Source organism: Platichthys flesus, chromosome 18, assembly GCF_949316205.1.
Source record: "Platichthys flesus chromosome 18, fPlaFle2.1, whole genome shotgun sequence".
In the NCBI taxonomy this organism is placed as follows: domain Eukaryota; kingdom Metazoa; phylum Chordata; class Actinopteri; order Pleuronectiformes; family Pleuronectidae; genus Platichthys; species Platichthys flesus.
Window position 1 is genome coordinate 7847427 of NC_084962.1, and position 25679 is coordinate 7873105.

General features: G+C 42.0%; 2 protein-coding genes across 5 annotated transcripts; both read right to left on the bottom strand.

Annotated features, from left to right (window-relative positions):
• Positions 1-634: 634 nt before the first annotated feature.
• Positions 635-15395, bottom strand: mmut (methylmalonyl CoA mutase). 3 transcript variants are annotated; one of them, XM_062411028.1, is made up of 13 exons: positions 15324-15395; positions 13173-13602; positions 12116-12483; positions 11828-11985; positions 9953-10124; positions 9609-9857; positions 9254-9365; positions 7830-7945; positions 6550-6665; positions 4920-5051; positions 4673-4820; positions 3527-3694; positions 635-1981 (listed from the first exon to the last, which is right to left on the bottom strand). In XM_062411028.1, exons 2-13 carry the CDS (start codon positions 13564-13566, stop codon positions 1853-1855), a joined length of 2262 nt encoding a protein of 753 aa, XP_062267012.1. In that variant the 5' UTR covers positions 13567-13602; positions 15324-15395; the 3' UTR covers positions 635-1852. The 3 variants fall into 3 exon arrangements, with proteins under 3 accessions (XP_062267012.1, XP_062267013.1, XP_062267010.1); XM_062411029.1 differs by having other exon boundaries at positions 13173-13571; positions 15324-15342; XM_062411026.1 differs by lacking the exon at positions 15324-15395 and adding an exon at positions 15099-15295.
• Positions 15396-16434: 1039 nt separating this feature from the next.
• Positions 16435-25606, bottom strand: fkbp1b (FKBP prolyl isomerase 1B). Of its 2 annotated transcripts, none has more exons than XM_062411190.1 (4): positions 25412-25606; positions 24670-24717; positions 18217-18329; positions 16435-17202 (listed from the first exon to the last, which is right to left on the bottom strand). In XM_062411190.1, exons 1-4 carry the CDS (start codon positions 25446-25448, stop codon positions 17074-17076), a joined length of 327 nt encoding a protein of 108 aa, XP_062267174.1. In that variant the 5' UTR covers positions 25449-25606; the 3' UTR covers positions 16435-17073. The 2 variants fall into 2 exon arrangements, with proteins under 2 accessions (XP_062267174.1, XP_062267173.1); XM_062411189.1 differs by lacking the exon at positions 25412-25606 and adding an exon at positions 24867-24930.
• Positions 25607-25679: the final 73 nt, after the last annotated feature.

Below are 25679 nucleotides of genomic sequence, written 5' to 3' on the forward strand. Positions count from 1 at the left end.
AAATGTATCCGTCGTACATGTGAACATCATTCAGCTATGGTATGCAAATTAAAATCCATTCAGCCAGAGCTCAGGGCGCAAAGAAGAGAAGCATCAGTCGATTTGTGTATAAATCCATCAAAAACATATCAAATGCCCAGGTCAACATTTGCACACGTTTCACATAATCGCTCTTCTTGCACACAATTTCCAGAAATGTCTTGAAATGGCAAATTCAAGGAGGAGAGTGTCGACCAGAGACTAAATACAGCAACTCAAGAAACTAGTTGAATAAGAGTGAAACAGTAACTACACAATAACTATGTACTATAATATGTCAATTAAAATAATAGGATAATCCCAAAAGTTGTCCAGTAGACGAGTAATCAAGGGAGCCATAATCAGGTGTAGGTTTAGATGGTTACACAAAAGCAGTAGTATCGTTTTGGTACTTTAGGTCAGCCTTAAATATGCAGCATATAGCAACCGAAGGTTTCTTTCCGGCTTTTGCTACTGCTGCTTGTCTGCTTCATTAGCGCCCACACTGCAGTTTTAGGGCGTGTTCACAAAATGAACGTGTCAAACCACAGCGCGGCTTCATGTGGTGTTTCTCCATAACTGAGTATTTCAGAAAAAAGGTTACCCAGTAGTCAGCTACAAGTCCACGTTTTTATTTTGAGCAGAGCGCTGAATCTGATTCAACATCTCACAAAGAAAAATACTGTCTATGACTATATAAACAGAAGCTGGTTAAATGAAACTTGATGCAGCAAAGAAAGAAATTAAAACAATGCAACATAATAAAAATACATTTCTATGCTCATAATGCTGCTTGTGTTTTATATTGGATGTTGTTATAAACCCAGGAATGTAATGCTTTTATTATGAAATGACAATTTATTTCCACTACACTGCACTAATCAAACTCTGCTACACACATTTCATAATAAATAATCATATTCTAATGTTTATAATGTTGTATTGTGTTTTATACTGGATGGCATTATTAACCCTGGAATGTAACACTATGAAATGTCTGTGTCAATAACACAGGCACTCTGCTATGTCATTGAAAATAACACACATACATTTCAAAATAAAACCATTACAGGGCTTACTTGTGTTTTATATAGATTGCATTATTTAGATGAATAGCAAAGTCACGATGGAAGCATCATATTCCAAGGTTTATATTGCTGAAGTACATTTGATACTGGAGGGCAAAAATTGCTGAGCAGCTCACCTCAAGGCACACAGTAAATCCTCATTTGCATTAATGTAAATCATGATCTATTCTCATGTGATTATCAGTCTTAGTATGGTCATTACAATTAAAGAACATCACATTTAAATTTTTAGTGTTAATCAATAGTCCAGGTTCACGCTTTTATTATGAGATTTCAAAGATACTTAATCCTTCAATTCACACTTGAGCAGACTCCACAGTATTGAATAAATCACCATTGAAAAGGTTACAAAGACACTATCTGTGACGGGTTTTTTTTAGATGTTATGTCATCCCAAACAATAATAGAGAACTAAACAATTTTTGTGATGAGATATTCTTTCCTTTGTGAAGTACAGCAAACTGTGAGGATCCTATTAGTGATAAACTCAAACCTGATGTACAGAGAATTTAGACAACCATGACATCACAGCTGGTTGCTACTGACTTTGACTGCGGCACACGCTGCGAACTCCCAGCAGGGAAGGACATGCTTGTTTTTCACAGCCACACGTCAAACTGATTCTGTACAGAAGAGTTCACTCTCAGTCCTAACTCAATTGTTTTTTTGCGACACAGCACGAATAGACAGCTTTAGTTGGAGTTGCACTTTTTACCCCATTTATTTTATTATTTTTTCAAAAGAGTTCACATGGCCTGTCGGATGTTTTCCAGACTCTTCTCAATGTTGTCAATGACCTCCACTGCAGCCTGTGGGATCCTGGTTCCTGGACCAAAGATGGCAGAGACACCGCTCTGGTACAAAAATTCATAGTCCTGTGCACACACAGATACAGACACACACAAAAGAGAAAGGGGAATAGTTTAGACTGAGGCTGCATCCATACTACTACATTTCAGTTTGAAAACGCACCACCACCTATCACATGACCCACTTTCGGTATAAAACTACCGGCATTAGCCTCAACAAGCAGTGTGGAACAGAACAAAGATAATCAATGACAAATATTGCTGAACCTGATAGTGATGAAAATGATACCACTGTTGCGTAGGAGACGCGCAACTAATCAAGCAGTTCCCGTGTCCACCAGCACGTGCATGCCCGGTTTAGTATGGATACTTGATACTGAGCTAAACACTTTCAGATTGGTTTAGCTTGAAAAAGACCCACTCAAGCAAAAAGGTTGTGATATGGATGTAGCCTGAGAGCAGCTGAGGAGGAACTCAACCCCCTTTACACCGTAGAAAGATTGATGGGCACCGTCCCAACGACATAATGCTGTTGATTAGTACGATTATTTGACTATAAATAAGAAATGGGATGAAACTCATTTTAACAGATAATCACTAAGAATGGAAGGAGCCGGATGACCAGAAATAAATCTGCACTGCTGGAAATCAAGGTATCCTATACACTATATTATTAATGATAATAATATGTATCAGGGGAGTTCCTCATCCCCAATGTCCTTTTTCAACATGAACCAAGATGAGATAAATTGTTATCTGTGTACGCAGTGTTTTCTAACGGCACAGAGAATGCTGGGGGCCATGCTGGAGGCTATGTAGAAAGAGTGTGCCTGTGAGAGTTGAGGGGGAATTTATTTAGTTATAAAGATTATTGAGAAGAATGCTGTTTCAGTATTAGTTAGTTAGTTATTATTATTATTAGTAGTAGTAATAGTACTACACATGGAGAAGCATCCACATACAATTGAGGTTGGATATTGCTTAATATTATCCATACAAACATGAGCTTTTGCTCTGCCATTCTCTAATAGATGGGTAATACAGCTATTCAGCTGCTTCTGAAGGGCATAGCTAAAGGTGCACAGTGTGGTAGCATTATCAACATGACTACCAGGTCAGAAATGTAGAAGCCTTTCCAAAGATCCTTTAGAAAGACAAAAATCCTCCAGATGTGCTTCATTACTGAGATGTGCTTGTCAACACAGATACCATCTGTGGCTGTAACTGTGTCCACACCTGCTGTGAAAGTCAAGTAGGCGGGCTCTGTCAGATAACACGGCTAATTTAAAGACTCCCGCTGTTATTTACTCCAATGTCGTGTGTCAACACAACAAAGCCAAGTTATCTCAACCAATCTCTGGTTCCACACACAATGGCGATCTTGTTGATAGCGCAGCAGCTTCAGTGTGGTCAAAACACGACTCTGTTGCCTCTCTGAAAACAAGGCAGCGAGTCAGAGGAGGAACCCGCAGACGCCATGAAAGCTGGAGCGGCACTGTTACTCCTCATTATCAGAATATTCCATCGAGAACGACATTTTGTAATAAGTTGTTTTTTACTTTTGCAGAATGAAAATCGAAATTTAATCATGACACGAAACATAAGGGTCACCTGTGGTGGGATGACACCTCCGCAGATGACGAGGATGTCTGGCCTGTTGAGCTTCCTTAGTTCCTTGATGAGCTCCGGGACCAGCGTCTTGTGTCCTGCAGCGAGCGTGCTCACCCCGACGCAGTGAACATCTGCGTCGACCGCCTGCTGGGCCACCTCAATGGCAGTCTGTGCACCACACACACAGAGGTGGAAAAACAAGGAAAATACGGAACAGCATTAGGCCTAATGTCTTCTAACAAATTACATAACTAATAACCCGCTTGCAGATTAAGTTACAAAGTGTTCTTTGAGTATCCAGAACGATGCCTCGGAGTTTCCAGATTTAGAGTCAGATGATGCCAGACTTAACTTTGAAATTCGTGTGCCCCTGGTATCAGATTTTAAGATCCTCATGCAGTATCACATGGTGCTCAGGAGTTATCCAAAACCATCATTGGCCCCAGCACTTTTCCCGAGGCCATTGTTTTCTAAGCAGTGTGAAAATGTCGGCAGTAACTCACAAAAGCATGACGTACGGTATGTCATTTTGTATTTACTCATGTAAATGGAGTGCTGAGAGTTAGACAATATATTCATTCAAATGAAGAGCAACATTTGTGAACTAAGTATGAGACCAAATTAAGAACATTTCACATCGAAAGGACAAAAGACAGTAAACTTGAACGGCAAGTTATTCTAAGCCATATTTAGCAACGGCCATTTCTAACAAAGAATGCAGGTTTATTCTTCTTTAGTAGCTTCCTGGAATTGTCTGGTCGACATTTGTGAACTTTCAAAGTTAACTTTTTTGCCTTAAAGTTAAACCCGTTTCCAGTAGGTGGTGCAGCCGTGCCCTCAAGCAGCCTAGCTCTGTGCTATGCTAGCTACGCAACCCCGACATCTGGCTGAAAGACGTTACTAGGAAATCCATTTTGTAGTTTTTGCAAATCCTGCTGACAAACAAACCGACCAACACATTTGTTCTAAAACGATTTTTTTTGTTATTGCATGACTGGAAGATGCACAGCTTCATGGTGTGCTTTACATAGCCATTCTTTTATTCAAGGAAACACAGATTCGCCCAAGATACTGCAGATCAGCGACGAGGCCGTCACGTGCTGCAAACGCACCCAAGTTGACCTTGGCGTGATGTATGACACTAACCTGAAACAGTGGGCCGATGTCAACGTCAAAGCCCAGGTCGGCGAACCCTGTGGCAATCACTTTGGCTCCTCTGTCGTGACCATCCTGTCCCATCTTTGCCACCAGCAGTCGCGGGTTCCTGCCCTCGTGTTTGTTAAATTCCACAACTCTTAAGATTCAAGAGAGACAACAAACTTTTAACTTGGCTGAAATACAGGAAACAATCTACCATAATTATCCAGATGCTGTTTTTTTTTTTATGTTCTACCTATTGTGGGTCATGGCGATCTCTTCATTCTCCCCAAACTCGCTGCGGTAAGCCCCGCTCACCATCCTGGTGCTCGCCTTGTGTTCACCAAACACTTTCTTCATGGCGTCAGTAATTTCACCAACGGAGCATCTGTAGAGAGGAACAGAAAGCATCTTCAAAAATATGTTTTTTATCATTCCAATGCTAATTAATGCAGTGCAGCCAACTCATTTTGCAAGCAGCTTGCTTCATTATCTGTACGTTTAATTCACCTTCCTGTATTGGAAAGATTCACCCCTCTACTTTACTACAACTGTTGCACTGGAGTTATTAAACAGCAACAATCAAGTAGCTTCAATATATTAATATTTGTGAATGACAAAGTTTTGGTTATATGAAAGAATACAGCATTAAATTGTAGATGTGATGTGAAGTAATCCTGTTTCTGCTATGCCACTGCCTCCCACTTGCTGAGGCATTTAACCGCTGTTCAGCGGTTATATGTAGATGTGAAAATAAAGTGTAAATTTTAAACATTATAAATATATGTTATTTGTGGTGAAGCAGGAGCTGAGCCACAAGGCAAAGCTTTCGATTTACCGGTCGATCTATGTTCCAGCCATCACCTGTGGTCACGAGCTCTGGCTTCTGAACCGAAAGACTGAGGTCGTTAATACAAGCGGACAAAATTACTTTTTTCCTTCGCTGACTGACATCAGTCTTAAGGGATAGTTCAACCAAAATGTGTATTCACTCATTATCATCTACCACTAGGCTGATGGATGTTGGAGTTCACAAAAAACCTTTGGAGTTTCAGGGGTAAACAGCGTCACCCAGTTGTCCATAAGGCCCGGCAATCAAATCCATCCCTCTCGAAATGAGGTCATTTACACCATTATTCTAACCTTAATGTCCACTGTGATCCACACACAGACGCAGCTCCAGAGGAGGATATCAGAGGACATATCAGAGGCTATAAACTTGCTGACACTTGGATTGAACCACACAAGCAGCATGGTGACAAGCCCCGGGGCCTGCAGTGTGCTCGCTGAAGTGAACGCCGCTCACGTTCATCATTAACTGATTCCTTCGGTTCAGTGTTCACGAAGAATATGGACAAACTGTCAATAACTGTCTCTGAACACTCGTACTCCCGCTGGGACCCTTTCTTTCTCTCTCGTGATGCTATCTTCCCCTCCTCTCCTGATACATAAATATGCATGCCTGCAGGAGAGTTTTCCGGATCGACGGGGGAGATAGCTGTCTGCTGTGAGAGGGGCATGAAAAGAGAGAAGCAAAACTAGCCCCCCCTAGTCAGATGTGATTGAAACCTTCCCATAGAGCATGCATTTAGCCCTCTTGAATAAGCCCGGTTGTTAAAGGAGCTGTCACATGACAGCCTCAGTTATCAAGAATAATTGACGACAATCATACTGGTCAAAGTTCAGTATGCAGAGAAGAGCTTCTAAAGAACCACAATGGTCATGCTACTGACGAGTGAATGCGTGTAAGATAAGATCAAAGAGACATTATTTATGAGGCCGGAAACCTGCAAAGCCATTATCACAAGTATCTGAGGCTAAATCTATACAAACAACAAAGTGGTCTGTGCCATTTGAGAGTATCATGTCTGTGGGGGGGGTCTGACCTGGCTCGAGCTGCCTCCACAGCCAGGCCTAAAAGGTTGCCCTCCCTGGTTCGGGCGCACTCCTCAATGGCTGCCAGGCACTTCATTGCTGCCACAGGGTCACGAGTTTCCCTCACCTACAACAAGATAGAAACATGGCATTAAACATTTGATGGAATTCCGGAGTACACTATGTCAAACCTTTTTACATTCGTTTTTACTCTTTAACCATGAGAATTACATCAAACAGCTTGTAGACTTTCCTTGCAGCAGGTATTTGGTTATTAGTTCCACAAATGTCGATGATACTGATTTTGAGGCATTTAATAATCATGCCATAAATACTAGAAATGTGGACCATAGATTTTGAATTCTTGACCTATAGTTTTATGATTCCTACGCACATGCAGCACTTCAACTGTTTATCTGCCTACAAACTGTATACTGTACAGACCAGACCACACTGAGCACTGGACCCACAGAGACTTTACCTTATTTTCCTCACACAATCACCTGGACATGAAATAACTAAATTCAAGTTTTACTAGGGCACTGCCTGTTCTAAACATCCCGGTTTATCACGTCTCTAAAACGTAACAAATTCAACACTGCACTTCAGTGGTCCCTTAACACAAGTGTGAGGCAGATAAACGGTTCTCGAGTTATGCGTTGCAGATGGACGTTCAGTTGCTACATATATCTATATAACGCCAATATATCAGTATCTGAAGTTTTTTACCCACAATATCGGTAAAGGCATCAAGCCCATCCCTACATCTTGTGAGTCCAGTTGTACAGTCATGAAGCTGATTCAGTATCAGTTCTTCAACAAGTATCTTAGAGAGGTGAAACAAATAACTACAATCTAGTGGATTCAAATCCTCTTGTAAAATCATGACCTGGATGACTGAGAATCTACACAGACACCCTCTTTAATTTCATTCTGCTCCACAGATTAGGCCGTCATGTCCTACGGCATCAACACTTTCCTGTCTCCAAATGGAATCACACTTTCATGCACATTAACCTTTCACCACAGGCAAGTGAACCCAAGATAGTAAAGTGTACAATGACAGGAGGTACAGAAGTGTTCTCCTGTCAGTTTCAATACCGTATTCTGAATGGATTCCAGAGGGGTCAGTTCACGTTAACGTTGTATGTATTTACAATGACCTGCCGTGATTCTTGCTGAAACTACAATCACATACATGCAATTATGTGATTGTACAAACATCCAAAAATATACTTTTCTTGTAGATCTGGTTGGTTTAGCCAGAATTCAATACGGAAAGATCACTGACCTTTTTCAGTTTTGCCACCTGCTTCTGTCGTACAATCGTGTTATCTATGGCCAGCACCTCGACACTCTCCTCTTTCTCCAGACGATACTTGTTCACACCGACAATGACTTCTGTTCCTAAAAAGGAAAGGACAAAAAAGGAATGAACAAAACCAAAAACACCATCGTGAACATCTGGACCAAAAGCATACATTTGTCCTCAACGTTTCAGGAATGTTACAGAGAAGACCGAAAGAAAGAATAAATCTTTACCCCTAAAAATAAAAGAAGCTTAAATTGAACCTGAACACATCACATAACAGTAACCAACAAGTGAAAGAGAAACACAGCGTGGCCTCTGACCTTCTCACCGTTAATCCCTTCTTCTCCTTTAAGTCAGTTCTCGCCTACATGCTCCAGTAACCCCTTAAACCCTTCACCTCATTCAAGTTATCCCCTAAGAATTTGAACTTGATGGTACACCAGATAACATACAATTTGATTTGGGGAATCCTAACATGGTTTAATTCCTGATGTTAGTACCACCGATTGCTTATCGTTATACTATATAATTTAAGTATATTAAGTATATATATTATAAGTAATTACTCATAATAATTTGAAATTTGTTATATGTCGAGAATAAGGCTACTGAAAACAAAAAGCAGAAATGATGCTAAAGATTTCCTAATTCTTTATGTTCCCAAATAACAGTGAGCAGTGTCACAATCTGAAATCTATGTGACAAAGATGGAAAAATTTGAGGTAAAAAAAACAAAACTGCCAGCAGCAGAGACATCACCGCTAGTGTGAATCAGAAAGCCAATGAATAACAATATGGACAGGTGGCAGGGGGATCAGAGAGAAAAGCTCCCAAGTGACTCCCGGATCTCTCCAGCTCCATCACAATCATTTGTGGCTTTAGGGGTCGTCGTAAAGTTAATTTCAAAGACACACAAAACTGACTCAAATGAATGTCCCCATAATAACATGTTACCTCACACAAGGAAAAGAATACACAGGGTAAGCTGGGGTCAAGCTGTGATACGATCCATGCCGTAGCTTTGTGATACTGGCTGACAGTTTTCAGTTTAAATTTAAATATTTTTGCTGAAAATCTGATCAGAATCTTAGTAGTCACAGCTGCAAACTAAACGTCACGTTCAAAGCACACTCAAATGCTTAAGAGCTATTCTGGACGAATACAAAAAACTTGTGGAAAAGATCCTTAAGAGCAGAACTATCAGGCTGTGTTGCAGTTTCTTCAAACATTCTATTAAGGGAAGATTAGGACAATAAATTCAACCTTTCACGGCAAACTAGGTGAGAAATGTGACCATTTTCGATCAATTACAGCAAGGTTCCGTGCAGGCCTAGGTTAAGATGTGACGTAGAACCTACCAGAGAAGCAGGACTTATACATGAATGTATATCTGAGTGGTATACCTGAGTCAATGCGGGCCTGTCTACGTGCTGCACATTCTTCAATACGAAGTTTTGGAAGGCCCTCTGCCACAGCACTGGCCATGCCTCCCATCTCTTCAATGTCTTTAATGAACTGTACAAATGAAAACACAGGTTGTGAATGAGTTTCTATGATGTAGGATTACTTTTCTAGTTACTTCATGTATTAGGTCATTAACCTCACTACAACTCAACAGGCACGGGGCCAGAGTTCTAAAACAATATTCGAACAAAGGATTTCAAAGAGAGAAATTAGACCTAAGCTGTGTGGCATGAGTATATGTAAGGGTCGAAAAACTATCCTTGATTTCAGAGGAAGCAGAAGCAGTTGACAAACCATCATGGCTGTGTTGTACACATCCTCTGTGAGGGACTCCATCATGTGCGAGCCCCCCCAGGGGTCGGCCACTTTGGGAATGCCCGACTCCTCCTGGATGATGATTTGGGTGTTCCTTGCAATACGAGCGCTCTTCACCGTGGGCAGGCCCAGAGCTTCATCAAAGGAGTTGGTGTGGAGTGACTGGGTGCCCCCGAACACAGCCGCCATGCCTTCAATCACCGTTCGGACCACATTGTTGTACGGATCCTACGAAAGTTGCCACAGAAGAAAAATATAACTGCTGTCAATTCAGTTCGACTTTAACAATTTGTTAAACTACCAAGACCATGACTTTTATTTACTTGTTCGGTGAGGGACCAGCCTGAAGTCTGGCAGTGAGTGCGGAGGAGAAGAGACTTTGCATTCTTGGGCTGGAACTTGTCCTTAATGAGCGTGGCCCACAACCTCCTGGCTGCCCTCAGTTTAGCAATTTCCATGTAGAAATTCATCCCAATGCCCCAGAAGAATGACAGCCTGACAGCACACACAACATAAATTGAAAAAGAGAAATCAGTCAATAAAATAGAAAGATAAATGGTAGCTGAATAAGCCAGGGGCAGTTGAGCCTTTTTCAGCGAATAAACTCGAAAACACTTGTTACATCTTTGTCAGTATTGTGTTTTTTTTTGTCCTCAGTCAAGTGTTAGACAGATAATCAACACTCACATTAAGCCTATTGTGACGTTCTCAATTAAGTTGTTTGCTCAACCTACAGACACAAACCTAAAAAGAAACTCAGTTCTCAAAGATAAATGACAAAGAGAACTGTAATTCCTGCAATTATGAGAGAAAGGCAGAATACGTTGCTCAGCATGGCTTCACTGCCTTCGTTTGAAAACAGCGGAATCAATTAATTGATTTTCCGTTTCAGCTCTAGAGCATAAATCGCTAATTGTACAACTGAGAAAGCATTTGCCTTCATTTTGTGACGAAATCCCCAAAAAACCACACTGCAGAATCAATTTGCTTTGCTCCTATGGTGGTTCACTGGAAGCCCACCACAGTGGCACTTTGAAAAGGCCATGCTGTAATGACATTGCAGTCAATTGTTCAGTCCTTGCCTGAACTCAAGCGTAGGTACAGGTCGCAGGTCGTGCAAATTGCCTCTCGCAAAACATGAAAGCTAATGGTGGAAAAGCCTCCAAGTCTAAAAAATAAGTGACATCTTTGTATTGATTGCGGGTGACCTGTGTGAGAAATCATTACGAGGAAGCAAAGATCGGACCCTCGTAACCTCGCAGCCATCAAAGTGATGAAAGTACTGAGGACCTAATGGATGTTGGTGGCTAGTGACAGGAAGCAGAAAATTTTATATTTCAAAAAACGAGCAAAAATAAGGTGAAGCCACAGAGAATCACATATAGAGGCTGTATTATGGGTAACTCCAAGACTATGGATCACGACGAAAGGAATCAGGCGTGGTTAGGAAACAGATCTATGGGTGCGTAATATGTGGTGCGGCTACATTTCATTAATACTGCTTATTAGGGAGGACAACTGAGGGAGTAATCTCGTAAAGAAATCACACAGAAACTCTTCCCTTTGTTCCTATGACAATACACGAGAGCCTTAATTGAATTCATGGAGGGGCTTTAGCTCCTTTTCCACTGGTCAAAAATCCCACTAACATCTGGCTTTTCTATGAATTGGGAACGGAATCGATCGGCATTCACTCTGATAAGACACAGGCTTTTATCTGATTGCCATTGATGGGAAAGCAAATCCAGACATGACAGAAAGCGAAGCGGGACAACGCCTCAGTTGCCAGTGTGGTTGTGACGTTGAAAATGAACAGGCGGGAGAAAAAACTGACTGTTAGGGCATTGTTTGATCTGGCTTTATGCCGGTCTGTGAGTCCCATCTGCTGGTTCAACAAATAAAGGCGCAGGTAATTGTGAGGCGGGACATTTCGTTGTGACGCAGTAGTCAAACAGTAGTTTAGGAATGTCGTTATGTGTCAGGGAAATTGACCCATTATGCATCTCTTATATATATTATGCTTTGTGTTGAGTCGGCATCAAAGTGACTGGAGATAAGGTGAACCGTGAGAGTTTCTGCTCCAGTGAATCTTAAATTTATAATATCATTTAATTGATCTGGCCATAGTCAAAAGCAACAACTATGTCAATCAATGACGTCAATCGGAATCTTTCACCTTCACACTTAATATTTTGTACCTTGGGGCAAACTCGTCGATGGTTAACCCGGCTTTCAGACCAGTGCGGCAATACTCGAGGCCATCAGCGATGGTGTAGGCCACCTCCAGGATGGCGTCAGCTCCAGCCTCCTGAAGATGGTATCCACTGATGGATATCGAATTGAACTTGGGCATGTGCTGTGAAAGTGGTTAAGTCAGAGAATCAACAAAAGTATCATTTAATATGTACCATTAAAAACGTATGGAATAGTTTTCCAGTACCATTTGATGAATGCACATGACCAGGTGACTGTAAACCGGTACATACCTTGGAGGTGTAAGCAAAGATGTCAGCAATGGCGTGCATGGATGGCTCCGGGGGGAAAATGTAGGTGTTGCGCACCATGAACTCTTTCAAAATGTCATTTTGTATGGTGCCTGTCAATTTGGCTTTGGACACACCCTGCTCCTCTCCAGTCACAATAAACATTGCCAGCACGGGGATAACCGCTCCATTCATTGTCATTGAGACAGACATCTTCTCAAGTGGGATCTCATCAAACAGCATCTTCATGTCCTCCACTGTATCTATGGCAACTCCGGCCATGCCGACATCTCCGTGGACGCGGGGGTTGTCTGAATCATACCCCCGGTGTGTCGGGAGGTCGAAAGCGACAGAAAGACCTTGCTGTCCGGCTGAAAACAGAGAGCGGAGGATATTGATGGTTCGACTTGGGAAAAGGAAGATGGGTGGCGTGAATAGGCATTACTGATGGGGTATAAAAAAACTACTAAAAAAATCATTGCTGACAAAATAAGCAAATAAAACAATGAGCAGTTTCTGCTGCAACAGCAGTCCATCAAAATTATAACCACAAAATAAATGATTTGTTAATAATCTGTGTATTGAACACCCTATGTCTTTTCAGCAGTTTGTCTTGCACCAACCAAATATTTTAAAAAAACATTCATGTCAGCACCACTTAAACAACCCTATACTCTCATTTTTCCCAGTATAGACTTGTTAATGCTTTACTTGCCTTAATTTTCCTTTCTTATTATTGGAATAAGCTGACTTCTAATTAGAGCATAAGGAAAGCAGCTTTTGTTCCAGCTGTCTAAATTGCTAAACACCTCTCGAGGGAAAATGGCAGATTTCTGTTCAAGAGTAATTGGGTACAGATTTGAGACTTCCTTGTTTGCCTTTGCAAGCTTTGCAAAGAGAAACCCCTAAAGGTTACATTATGTGATTACATGACAATGCTACAGCAGTTGTAATTTTCATAGTTGTACAATCTTTTTCATTTAAATGTCATTCAACTAAATTTGTAGATTGAATTTATAGTGTTCCAGCTAAAAGTGGAAGAGTACATAACAAAATCTACCTTTAATATTATCTTTATAGAACTTGTTGCTCTCCTCCACGGTGCTAAATCCAGCATACTGCCTGATAGTCCACGGCCTGTTAGTGTACATGGTGGGATAAGGCCCTCTAGTATAGGGAAACACTCCTGGCAATTCATCAGCACCGCCAGCTGTGTCTGCTCTGGTGTACACAGGCTTGATGTTGATTCCCTCCGGCGTGCGCCAGATCAGATCAGCTGGGTCCTTCCCCTTGAGCTGTTTCTTGGCCAGAGCAGCCCATTCAGGATGCAGCTCAGTCTGGTCCCGCCAGGGCGTGGACGTGTGGATCAGAGAGCGCTGTGTGCGCGTGCAGACAGAGGCTCTAACCAGGCGCCGGGCAGCCAGCGCTGCACATGCCCTCTGTGCGGTCAGCATGTTCCCTGTTGGCTCGATCAGACAAACATGGATCACCTGATGAAGACATGAATGAACAGATAAGAAGTATTGGAAAACTGTTAGTTATGTTTGCATGATAGCGGGAGTGAGTTTTTAGTCCATGTGACTCTAAGCAAAAATAACAAATCAATCCCTTTTAGAATTTTGATCAGAGATTAAGTCTTGTTTTAAATTTAATGATTTGGGGGATCAAGCTCTTGCCCATTTGACCCTCAATTTACCAAAGTGTCCTATTTTCTGAGATTCACCTCTGGAGAAATTCGGTTATCCTAAACTGTATGATGCTTGTAAGATTCCATATTTCAGTCTGTTTGAATATGGGTTGCTATAATTATGCTACAAAACTATGTAGGAGTATTTCTTTCCTTCTCATGCTCTCTCTCATTCTGCAGATATCTCTGACTCCAGAGCTGCAGAATCCAGATCGCAACCATTATTTGTTACTGTTAATGTAATTATTATTATTCGTACTACTATCACTACTACCAACTGGTGCACAACTGTCCCTGATCTCTCTCGTATCCCTCTCCCCCTCTCTCTTCTTTTGTCCAGCCACCTTTCCTCTCTCCCCTATTTTATGCATTCACCCCAACCTTTGTTTGGTTCTGCTCCAGGTTTGTTACTGTTAAAAAAAGGGAGCTTTACTCTCCACAGGCGTTAAGTGTTTGCTTGTTGTGAGAAATGGTGTGTTTCTCTGTAATTTCAGGTCTTGACCTTCGAATGTGAAGTGCCTTGACATTAAGTGTGTGGTGATTTGGCGCTGCAAAAAAAGAATCCGACTGGATTATAGGTTTTTACACTTTAGAGCACCTCTCCCTTTGAAGGTCTCTGAACGGCACTGTTTCTGCGTCAGAAAGGCAACCATCAATTCCGTATGAATGTCATCCAAGCAGCTTTTCGTTCAGACAGAAATTTACTGTCGGTGTTGAGCTCGCAGTTTAATATTGGGGGAAGCTACTTTAATGTCCGACCACTTCCTGTTACAGACTAATTCAATGTGTAAGAAAACAAAAATCAAAAAGAAAACAACAGTGGCCAACATCATTGCAGGACTCCTGTCTATCTGTGCTATTCCATGGCTCATGTGCCATTTGTAACACTGTTCTGTTTACACTGTGTATATTCTGTTTACAACGGTGTTTATTCTTTTAACATTGTCTATATTCTGTTAACACTGTGTATACTGTGTGTGCACTGTGTGTTTTCTGCACACACTACATAAAACACTTTATTGTGAATACTACTGGTGTCTATTTTGTGACTGTCCTGCTTGCTGCAGCATCACATTTGATAGATTAATCTTATCTTCACTCGTGTATATTGACAGTGCGTGAGACACTGCACAGCTACTTCCCCTGTTTCACAGTCAACAAAAGAAAAATGTACACAGAAACAAAAGCGAGGACGTTAGCTCCTTATTAGCATTGTGGCGTTTCGACTAGCTAACAAACCCGACAGACATTTGAGGTCACGATAAGGAGTCGGTGGTTTGATCACTGCGGGCTACTGACCTGACTGTTCCAACGAGATGTAACAGAGACAATAAGCACACCTTTAAATTGCAGCAACGTTAACTGAGCTGCTAAGCTACGCACTTGTTAGCTAACATCAGACTTATCATCGCTACAGGCGCTAGCAAGGGGTGACCAAGACGACAGCGACTGACGTGAGACCAAGCTGCTAAAATGCCTCCCAGCACTTTTTGGATTTTAAATGTCTGATGATAATTTTCTGACCTTGTCCTGTGTTGTTGTCTCATAAGTGTCTGTAAAGGCGTGTGTCCGTCCGACCAATGAAGTCTCACTACACTGACGTTCGACCAATCGCGTGCTGCGAACTTCGACCTGCGACACCGGAAGTAGATGTCAATACAAAGATTGTTGAATGTAAAGGATATGAGCAACGTGTTTTTTTTTATGTATTTTCACAAGTGAGTCTATCTAATTATACACAGGGAAGTAACTTATATGGAAAAGACATGTTGTAGCCTTTTATTACAGACATATAATCTTGCATTACAGATTCCATTCAGAGCAAGTGGGACTTCAGTCACTGCTGTTCTTCACTAGGCTGCTGTGCACTGATGACCTTCACCACCAGGAGGCGTTGTTTCTGTAGAATCTCCAGTCCAGCACCGACTCTCGTAAGGCATTCTCTCTATTATAAGTCAGAATGGCACAGTTTAGCAAAAACTTTCAGCAACAGTCCCTTAAAAGTCCATAAAGCTGCACCAAACTGCACACACTCATTGATATCAGTCCCCTAAATGTGGCAGATCCTTTAAAAGATCAATATCCATGAATTATTCCTCACGTTACTGATGAAAATTACAAAAAGAAGATCCCAGATCTGCCCCACCAAATTGTCTGTCTTGGCCCATGTCCCATCCTTTCATCAATCGATTTAGTAGTTTTAACCTAATTCTACTAACAACTAACCAACCAGCCGGCCGGGACAAAAAACATAACCTCCCTGGCTGAGGATTTATCTGCAGGCTACATGTCATTTTTATTCCAGAGTTGATCGATTAACAGTCAGCAGCTCCACAGGTGAGCAGCTCAACACAGAGAGAGCTACCGCCAATCCTCGTCCATCGTTCTCAGATTCCTCCTCCGCCTTACATCGGTTTGTTTTTGTCTTTTGTTGAAATTGTGTGTTGTAACTCCCTCCTGTCCCTCCTCATCTTATCATGTGGATGCACCCAGGGGCTCTGCAAGGATTCCCAGTATTTCAGGTAACAACACACACACACACACACAGATACTCACACAGCCAAACCCAACTTTTCTTGGACAGGGGTGAAATCACAACCTGCTTGGTGGAGGTTATAACACACAAGAAGCCGACTTCTCAACAAGGTACATGCCATTTTTATTGAAGAGTTGGTCGATAAACTGTCACAGCAGAAGCAACGCCTCTTGCAGGGTTCTGTACAGTGTTGGATTGGGTAAGATCGGACAGGGTACACTTGCGGTAATTGCTTATGAGGGATATAAAATATATTTAAAAAAGCAACATTGCTCGGAACATTTCACGGGACAAACCTCAAACAAAGTGGCAATGCAGAGACTGGTATATAATGCCCAGTTAAAATAGAGCAAAAGTATCGAACACATGTATCCCCCATCTCCCCCCTCCCCCTGTCCTTGAAAATGTAAGGCAGTATATTTCGATTGCAACGTAGAACTTAGGCTTTTCATCAGGTGACAGATTTTCTCTCGGTTGAACAAAATTTACAACTTCGATGGCATTTAATGAAAAAATAGCATGTCGAAAAACGACAAACCAAAATGTGGTTTGTGTTCATTTTCTTGCATCATTATTTATTGTGACAGGATGGAAACAAAGCAGCAGTAAACCTTTAAATATTGTAACAGTAGAAATTGTAGAAACAATAAGAGGAGCGGCTGGATGGCGGTGGGAGGCAGCACCCTGTGGAGACGGGTCGTGGCGAATGCAAACTTGTCGACCTTCAGCCTTCGTATTTCACTCCAGCTTGAGCAGCTCCACATCGAATATGAGCGTGGCGTTGGGTGGGATGACGCCGGGGTGGCCTGTCGTTCCGTAAGCCATATCTGGTGTGCAAGTGATTTTAGCCCTCTGCCCCAGGCTCATCTGGAGGAAAGGCGGAAACAATGAAAACATAACTGATTATTCGCTTTATTCTCATGAATCTTTTAAAAACCCTACACATACATACAGGTCTTCATCACAGTGACAGTGAGTGAGCGTGAATCAGGATCCTAAAACTGAGCAGATGAATGATGTAATGTAAACTATTTGTTTACACGATGGCAAAATATACTCTGTAAAACAACAACAGCCCAGGATCCTACTTAAGTAGTTTTTTCTAACCTCACTGAATAAACTGTGTGGCTCCGTTTGTCTTCAGGCTGAGCTGTCGCCAAGTCAGTCTGATTAATAACTGAAATCAAGTCTGTGAGGTTGCAGGGCCGTAACAAACCAAACCGGGGACTTCCAAGCTTTAGACCAATCACAACACGTTTTTGTTTACTATACATTTTAGCTGACAAAAGCAATAATATGGCAGGGAATTTTAGATACATAATTTCATACTTTTGAGGAAACTTATTCAAACTAAAGCAACTTCTGTCCACACAATCGTTTTGGCTTTGTATCAGTTTGAATCCCTGTCCACACTAACACGCTTGTAAACACATATCACTTGCAACTTGCGTACACTGGGCATGCATGTCCCAGTGTAAAAGGGAAGGCACGCGCGTGCTGGTGTACACAGATTACTGGAATGACAGCTTGTCTCTTACACATGTAAACAGTTGCATCTTTGAAAAACAAAGAATTTAACTGAATAACAGCTGTGAGCAAAGACAACAGGGTGCATTGGCAAAGCTAGTTAATAATGAGCAATGTTGTGTTCTACACTGGTACCCGAGGCTAATGCCAGGTGTTTTGTTCCGGAAGGGGGTCATGTGACAGGAGCCTGACGAATCAGCGAAGGATGTAGCCTTGTCTGAGAGCAGCTGTGAAAAATGTGCACCCCCCCCCCCCCCCCCCACAGCAATGTGCTAAAAGTATGGGACTTCAACACTGCCCCATAGAAAACTACTTAAGAATCATCTGCAAAGCTCCTCAACGTTCTCCTCTCACCTGTGCTACTCCTTCCTCCCAGCCCTTGATGACCTCCAGGCGTCCAATCTTGAACTTAAAGGGTTTGTTCCGGTCTCGGGAGGAGTCAAACTTCTTTCCGTTCTGCAGCATACCTGAAAGAGAGAAGGGATGAAAACTAAATTCACAGAGTGGAGATACATTCACAAAATTAACTGCACATTTTGGGGTTATGTGCTGCAAAATAAAAACTAACATTACATGAATTTCAATGGTTGTTTTTCTGCACATCACCTGCTCTTCTGTGATGTTACCAATTGTTCACATGCAGTCCAGTTCATTTAGTTAATAATGTTTTGGAACAACACATTTTAAGATTAAACGAATACAATTGTGGCGCTGGCTCCAGCCCGAGGAATTTCTTTGGCCGGGGTTTCTTATCAGGATCTTGGATCGGTTTCAAATACCCAAATGTACAAAGGGAATGTGAATCAGGAGGCAATGGCCTGGTTCAATGGATTATTTTTAAAGTTAACTAGGCCACTGCTTGCTGTATCTAGACCACCGGGAAAAAAGGGTAACAAAAGGCAGAGCAGTGCAGGATTGTGCTCCTTCAGAACGCTGACCAGCCACTCATGCGTGATAACAACACTGGGGCCATTAAACGCTACTAAAGGCACGGAAACACTGGCCCCACTTCATTAGTGGTTTTAACATGCCCTCCTCAACTTCCCCCTCTGCCACTTTCCCTTGAGGGAATCCCCATGGCCATCTGAGGCGATGCCCTGAGAACGTTCTCTCAACAGCCAAGACACAATGACTACTACTCCCTAAGTAGCCCTTTTCTACAGGTCAAAAAAACAGCTAACACTCGCCTCTTTCCTGCAGTTGGAATGGATTATGTCAGCATTCACTTCCGGGTTAAGTGACTCAGCAGAAAACACAGTTTTTTAAATCGGCTCCGGCTCTGATTGGCAGTGATGGAGACTAGGCACACGGGTGAACAAGCTTATTTAGCAAGACAGCGAAGAGATGCAAAAACCTCCACTAGCAATAGAAAAGGAGTCAATCACCTTTTTAAACAGGTTTACTTCCTTTTAAAACACTGCATATATTCAGCAAGTTTGATGTAACAGAAGTTATTCTGAGGCTTTTTCTGCAGTGGTCAAGCGAGATACAGTGCTCATGAAGGAGGGACATGTATAATGAATAACAAAGGTTCCGTCCTCTAAAAAGCTCCACCGATGAATTGATTCCACTCAAACAAAGTTAATATTGACGACATCTTAGATCATATCATTTTACATCTAGATATTCAGAAGAAATAAAACATATCGAGAACTGCCAAATAAACCAATCAATAATAAATCAATTCATGATACCTTATGATTCATTATGTTCTCACAGCAAGGGAGCAATTGCTTTACAAGATTAATTTCAGTTTAAATTTTATAATTTAATGTTATTTTAACCTGTCTGTTCTATTCTCATTGTGATGATGATCTTTCAGTGAGTGTTGTACCTTTGTATAAAACCACATGAAAAATATAAAGCCGCAGGAAGAAAGATTGCTATATTACTATGTTACTTCAGTAACTCATCTTACACACACAGAACAACCAAAAACGATTAACATAGCCACTATATAAGTTATTAAAAAATGTCTGCATTATACCTTACTTTCCGGGGGAAATATGAATGTCCTGCATTACTAAAATTCTAAACACTGGGCTTGAAGCATGCATGTCTCCAAACCTATAAAGGTGAATGATCAGTTTTTTAAACCCTAGTTCAGCCAAAAATTCCACAACTACTGTCAGTTTGGAGGTCGCCCTGTTATCCCCTGTTGATTTAATGTTCTCTGCAGTAATTTAACAAGTGTGAATACTTGGCATTTAAAGTTGCGTGTTAACTGAAGTTTAGTCATAGTGTCTGGCTTATCTAGTCACATGAATGTGGGTATACTGTACTCCTTCTCCACTTTCACCCCTCCTCTAAACTTAGTAGGTCCATCATTTCCAAGAATCGCAGTGGGCCAGATATCAGTGGGCTGGGCCTGCATTGACCACAGAGTGATCAATTACACAGCGTCAAGGCAAAGGCCACCTGCCACAGAGCATTTGAGCCGGATTTGAGTCAGACTAAAAAAAAAACTCCAGCATCAACTGCAGAAAAGCAGGTTCCCTCTCTGGCTGCAGTGCCTGCAAGCTGCAAAGACATTCTGATGGCAATAATCACAAGTGGGAATCAGTGAGGAATCGTATGCTTGGCATTGCACTAATGGGCCCCACTGGCTGGGTTGGGTTGACGCTGAGAGGCTGCTGACGTAGGAGAGATTGTACACTAATGGCAATTTACATGCTTTTAGTAAAGACTTCAGACTGTTACATAGACCAGAGCAGTATCAACTCCCAGTGGTCCAAAGGGGACCACCATAGACGAGGAGAGGGTTAGACACCAACAGGGGCAGTGGTACACATTGGCAACTGGTCAAAAAAAAATTACAATAGCAGGCCAAGTATATTCTAAAGACACACATATATATATATATATATATATACAGTGTTTTTCTGCCTTAACTTAAGCTAAATGTTTCAGTTCTGGCTGTCAGTCTTTATCTTACAGGAAAGAAAAGATATTGAAAAACCGCTTGTAAAAACCCCACTTGTATCACTGCTGCGTTATCGCAAAGCAGGACCCTTCCCTTCCTGAGGCCCAGACTCTCTCCCTCCTCATAAGAGGCTTTCTCTCAGTAGTGCTCAGGCCACATTTTGCAGCAAAAGCGGTAGTGCGCAGGGGTGGGGTTATTTTTACCCAGCATACTGTATCCTGTCTCACCCCCTGTCTAGGACGCCTGCCAGCACAACAACCCCCACCCCCCACCGCTTGGCCTTAGTGTGGATGAAATGAGATGCGTGTAATGCTATCTGTCTGGGACAAAGTTGTAGTCTTGCAACAGCGTTTCACGGCTGCGAGCATACACGTCCCAATGGGGAAGAATAAATTCTGGCATGTGTATTGTATTTACAGCAAAGACAATAAATAGCTAAATTGTATCTGGTGCATGCAGGAAAATGTTCCTCCGGCAAGTTAATTCTGAGCCGGGTATGAGGTGTCTGGTTCTTCAGTGGACCAGCAGGGCTTGCTCAATTATTATTCATGTGCTCAAGACTCACTGTCACAGTTTGCCTCATATTCCTTCCTAATATTTTCTGCAGGAAGATATCCTGCCTACAATAACCTGTGCACAGACAACTCACTACAAGGTGTTCCCTCCTTGAATGAGTCGAATAAAATTAGGCCCCTATTAAATCTATATCCATTCTGAAAAAAACAGGACAACGGGATGCCATAATTCACAGAGAGCTTAAGCTGATTCAGGATATTTTTTGTCCTCATTTAGAAGCTGCATGTCAACAACTTTATTTTTAAATTCACTATCTCGGGTCTGCTTCCCAAGGCATTCAGGAGCAACACTCTCCCAAGCATTTGAAGTGTGGCATCTCCTGACATACAACCTGGTGTTTCAGTCTGTCTATTTCTGTGCGTCACACTCCCAGGAGCCATCAGGGCTCGTCCTCAGCACGTTTCGCAGTAATGTCTGGAGCTCAAACATGGTAAGGAATGACGTCCACATTTAGGCATGACATCATATCAAGTAACGCCCTGTTGCTCCTAAAGCTGCAGACTGGACTGTTTACCAGCACAGCCTAGTATCAGACTTTATCAATCAGGAAAACACATATCACACACTGATATCAAGTCTGCTTTCATTTTTTTTTTCTTCAGTCACAGCCGAACACATAGAAATTAGCTTGTGGTTGCAGGATTTCCGACCCAGCCTGGTAAACAAGCTCTTCAACCCCTGACTCTTCTTCAAATCTGTCATCTGCCCCCAAATCAAGCTGTTCACTGTGAGCTTTTCTACCTTTTTGGCCAGTAATATATAATGACTGGCAAAATCATCTGGCGAAAAATAATCCAAGAGTAAAATAGATAGATGTTTCACACCATGGTTATAACTAAATAACTAATAAAACCAAACCTAAAACTAAACCTAATAAAATTAAGCACTTGGACATGCAGTGTGATGAGAACTACCTAAAATTAACGGGTATTTTGATATTGGTTCGGTCAATGTCCCATTCTATAACTTGGAGGAGGCAATGGATATTGATGTAATCAGCTTTTTTCACTACCGGGTAAAATACATTTTTATAGGCTCCGATCTGCAATGATGCTTCGGTGTTAGATGTTTTATTCTGCAACCAGTTACCGATCGAAAACTTTGGCTTCACTTTTGGAGAGCTATCATCTCGTCCGTCTTCACCTTTACTCTCATCAGAGTCAGAGGCGGCTCACACACATATCAGTGTGTCTGTGTGCTCTAGTATGTGCGTGTCTGCATGTTTAACATCCCAAAGGTGAAATTTTGGATCAAAAAGGACCCAGCAGTTAGGAGGTGTGTGTAAGAGGGTTTCTGTGATAGTGAGGCTCTCTCACATTAAATGCTGCAAAAGCAGTGGAGGGTGAAGTGTGTGCAGACTGATGAATGACTTGAATAGGCTTATATGCTAAATCAACAGCCAACCTCCATTACCAGCACTATGCCTTTATTAGATCTTGAACTAATCTTGTCTTTGCGCTTCTAAATAAAACAAATGTGGGTTAGTCTCTGTGTGTACTACAGTGCACTGACCTGACAAGGTAGTAATCCTCAGTAGTTTACCTCTGATACAAATTCCTGGGTGTCTATTAGCTCCGTTCAAGGAAAATAACCAAAATAAAACGATTATTCAATGTGTATTTCATATTCATTTTTTTCTTGTGCATCATTACGACAGAAAAGCATTTAAGGTAGGAAAAGTTCATATTCTCCTAACACACTCCACGTCCAGTTATCAAAGAGCTATAGTGTTTCATAGAGTAACACTATTCTGACATATTGTAAATAGTGTGACCTGTTAACATGTACTCACACGCTTAACAGAGAGTGGTATTACTTATTGTTAAGCAAATCCTCACCTTATATCCGAGGTCAGAGTTTCACGTGGTGTAGAGCAATACTCTCAAATGCCTCGACATTTTTATTCTGTCTCTCAACCGCAAACTCATTTCCCCTACTGATGCAATAACATATTTGTTTCCCTTTCTGTGTTCGGCTGGAAAAGGTCCTTGCTTTGGCTTAACTCTGTATTCCGCATGCCACAACTGCTAAAATACCAGGAGCTTATGAGTAAATCCTGTCGGTCAAAAAAAAAAGGGAAAAAGAGAAATGGGGGAATTTGAATGAATGAGAGAATAAATCGATTGTTTGAACAGTAGAGTTCCCTTTCAATGCTGACTAGGGTCATTAACAGGCTGTGGCCAATTCTGAAGCTATTAGATGTGTTGTTGGGAGACTGCAGAGATTCAGGGGTCTGAAGAAAAACACTGCAGATGATGTGATCATTACAGCAGAGAACCTGGAACAAGTGCAGCGGGGTGAGGTGCTGGTGAAGACTACGAATCATCTACTTTTACTAATTCACTCCTCAAAATACTGCTAGATACAGGACAATCTGTCCAAAGACAAAGCCTGAGTCTACAACACGAGCCCAGTGAGGAAATCAACAGAGCAGCTTCAATTACGCGATATGTATCATTTCCAATTATAGCATAATTTCTTACTGCAGTAGCTGATCTCTGCTAAGATCAGGCCAGAAGTCGAAAATCTGATTATTTTTTCCACTGTCCCTAAAAACCAGTTTAACAACACAACATTTATTATGTACCAGTCTAAATAGAACCAGATACGCGCTAGTCAAACAGAGCTGCAATTCGTATGTACTACTAACAAGTCAGTGAAGCCTAGAAATCAACATAGCCACAGATTAAGTCACTCATGTGGACCCGTTCCAAGAAACTCCATCAGGTCCAAGTTAAAGCTGCATGCTCGCACACAATAAAACAATACTCAGACAATGCCAAGAGGCATGCAATAACTTTAACAGCCATGTAATAACCCTTGTGATACGCAGACAGACTGATGACACATGAACTGGGTTTTGTTTACTTTCTGTCTGACCTAGTTGTCTGGTCTGCCAACCCAGGGGCATAGAACAACCCCAATTTATTTCCCCTAACGTCTCAGCGACTCACTGCCACGTCTCAAAATAGGCCAATCTGACAAGAGGGAGAGAGGAAAATTAAGGCATGTGTGTGTGTGTGTGTGAACATTATTACACAAACGCATGGCGCAAAAGACACAACGAGACGCCCAAATATGCTGTAATTAATGTTATCTGGGTGTGGCTGTGGTAACACCATGCTTTTGACGGTGTGAGTGTCACACAGGTGTATACATGTCTGACAGGCTGTGTTTGTGTACACTCTGTGAGAGTGAGCCGTGTTGTGCTCCAGACATTAAAAAATAAAAATAAACATACAGACATGCGGACAAATTTCAGGAAAACATGTGGTTTCACGGGCGGCAGAAAGCAAAGAGTCAGTTACCTATGTAATGAACAACACATGTCTGGCCCTTCTTTGGAAAGGTCCGTCCTGTAAAGAGAGAGAGAGAGAGAGAGAGAGAGAGAGAGAGAACAAGTGTCACAGTGTGTTGGTTCACCTCGGAGGCTGTCGCCTTAATCTTCAACAGAACAATGACAGGGGGTAAGACCGCTGATGTGTTCCCTGCAGGAATGCCATACCTTTACTCCTGCCTGCAGACATTCTGATGTCAGATAGGAGTCTGTTGAAACTTAGCCTGGAGGTTGATTTCCCCTCAGGGACCATCACGTGCCTCTTATTGGCAATCAATGCATTTATAGAAGAGATAAATAAACCCACAGGTCCACTGGAGCTGGTACGTCCCCCGTCAAACAGTTACACTCACTCACTCAATTTAAAGAGAAAAACTTACAGAATTAGCTTTAAGATCTCATTCATTAAAGAGTCAGTTAATATGGAGTTTTTTTAGAAAGACAGTGTCCCGGCGTCAGAGATGCTGATACACACTGTAGAAATGTGTCCTTCACAGACTTCTATTTATATCCCGAATTATACTACTATTTTACAGTCACCTCTTGAGTAAACTAACTTATCTCATACACAACTGAGTGTGTTATTTTTAATCAATTGTTCTTTAAATCTTACAAAATCTGAGCGACATTCCCGGGGAAGTACCGAGCCCCGGACACCACCGCCGACGCCACCCCCGCATTGAAGTGCACACGAGCGGATGAAAACAACTCACCATCACCGGGGGATATCGTCTCGACCTCCACTCCCATGGTTGTGCTTTCCTCGAGGATCGGCTCTAACACCTACAACCTAAAACAATAGCTCAGCGGCGACACGTCGGGCTGTACCGGTGGGAATCATGCACTCAGCGACCACCGCCGACCCGGAGCTGCAGCCGACCGAGACACAGCCAAGATGTTTCCCGGTGCGGAGGGAGAGGCGGCGGCGAGATCTTCTACTGCGGCGCGCACGTCGTCTCCGTCCCGCCTGCTCAAGATCTG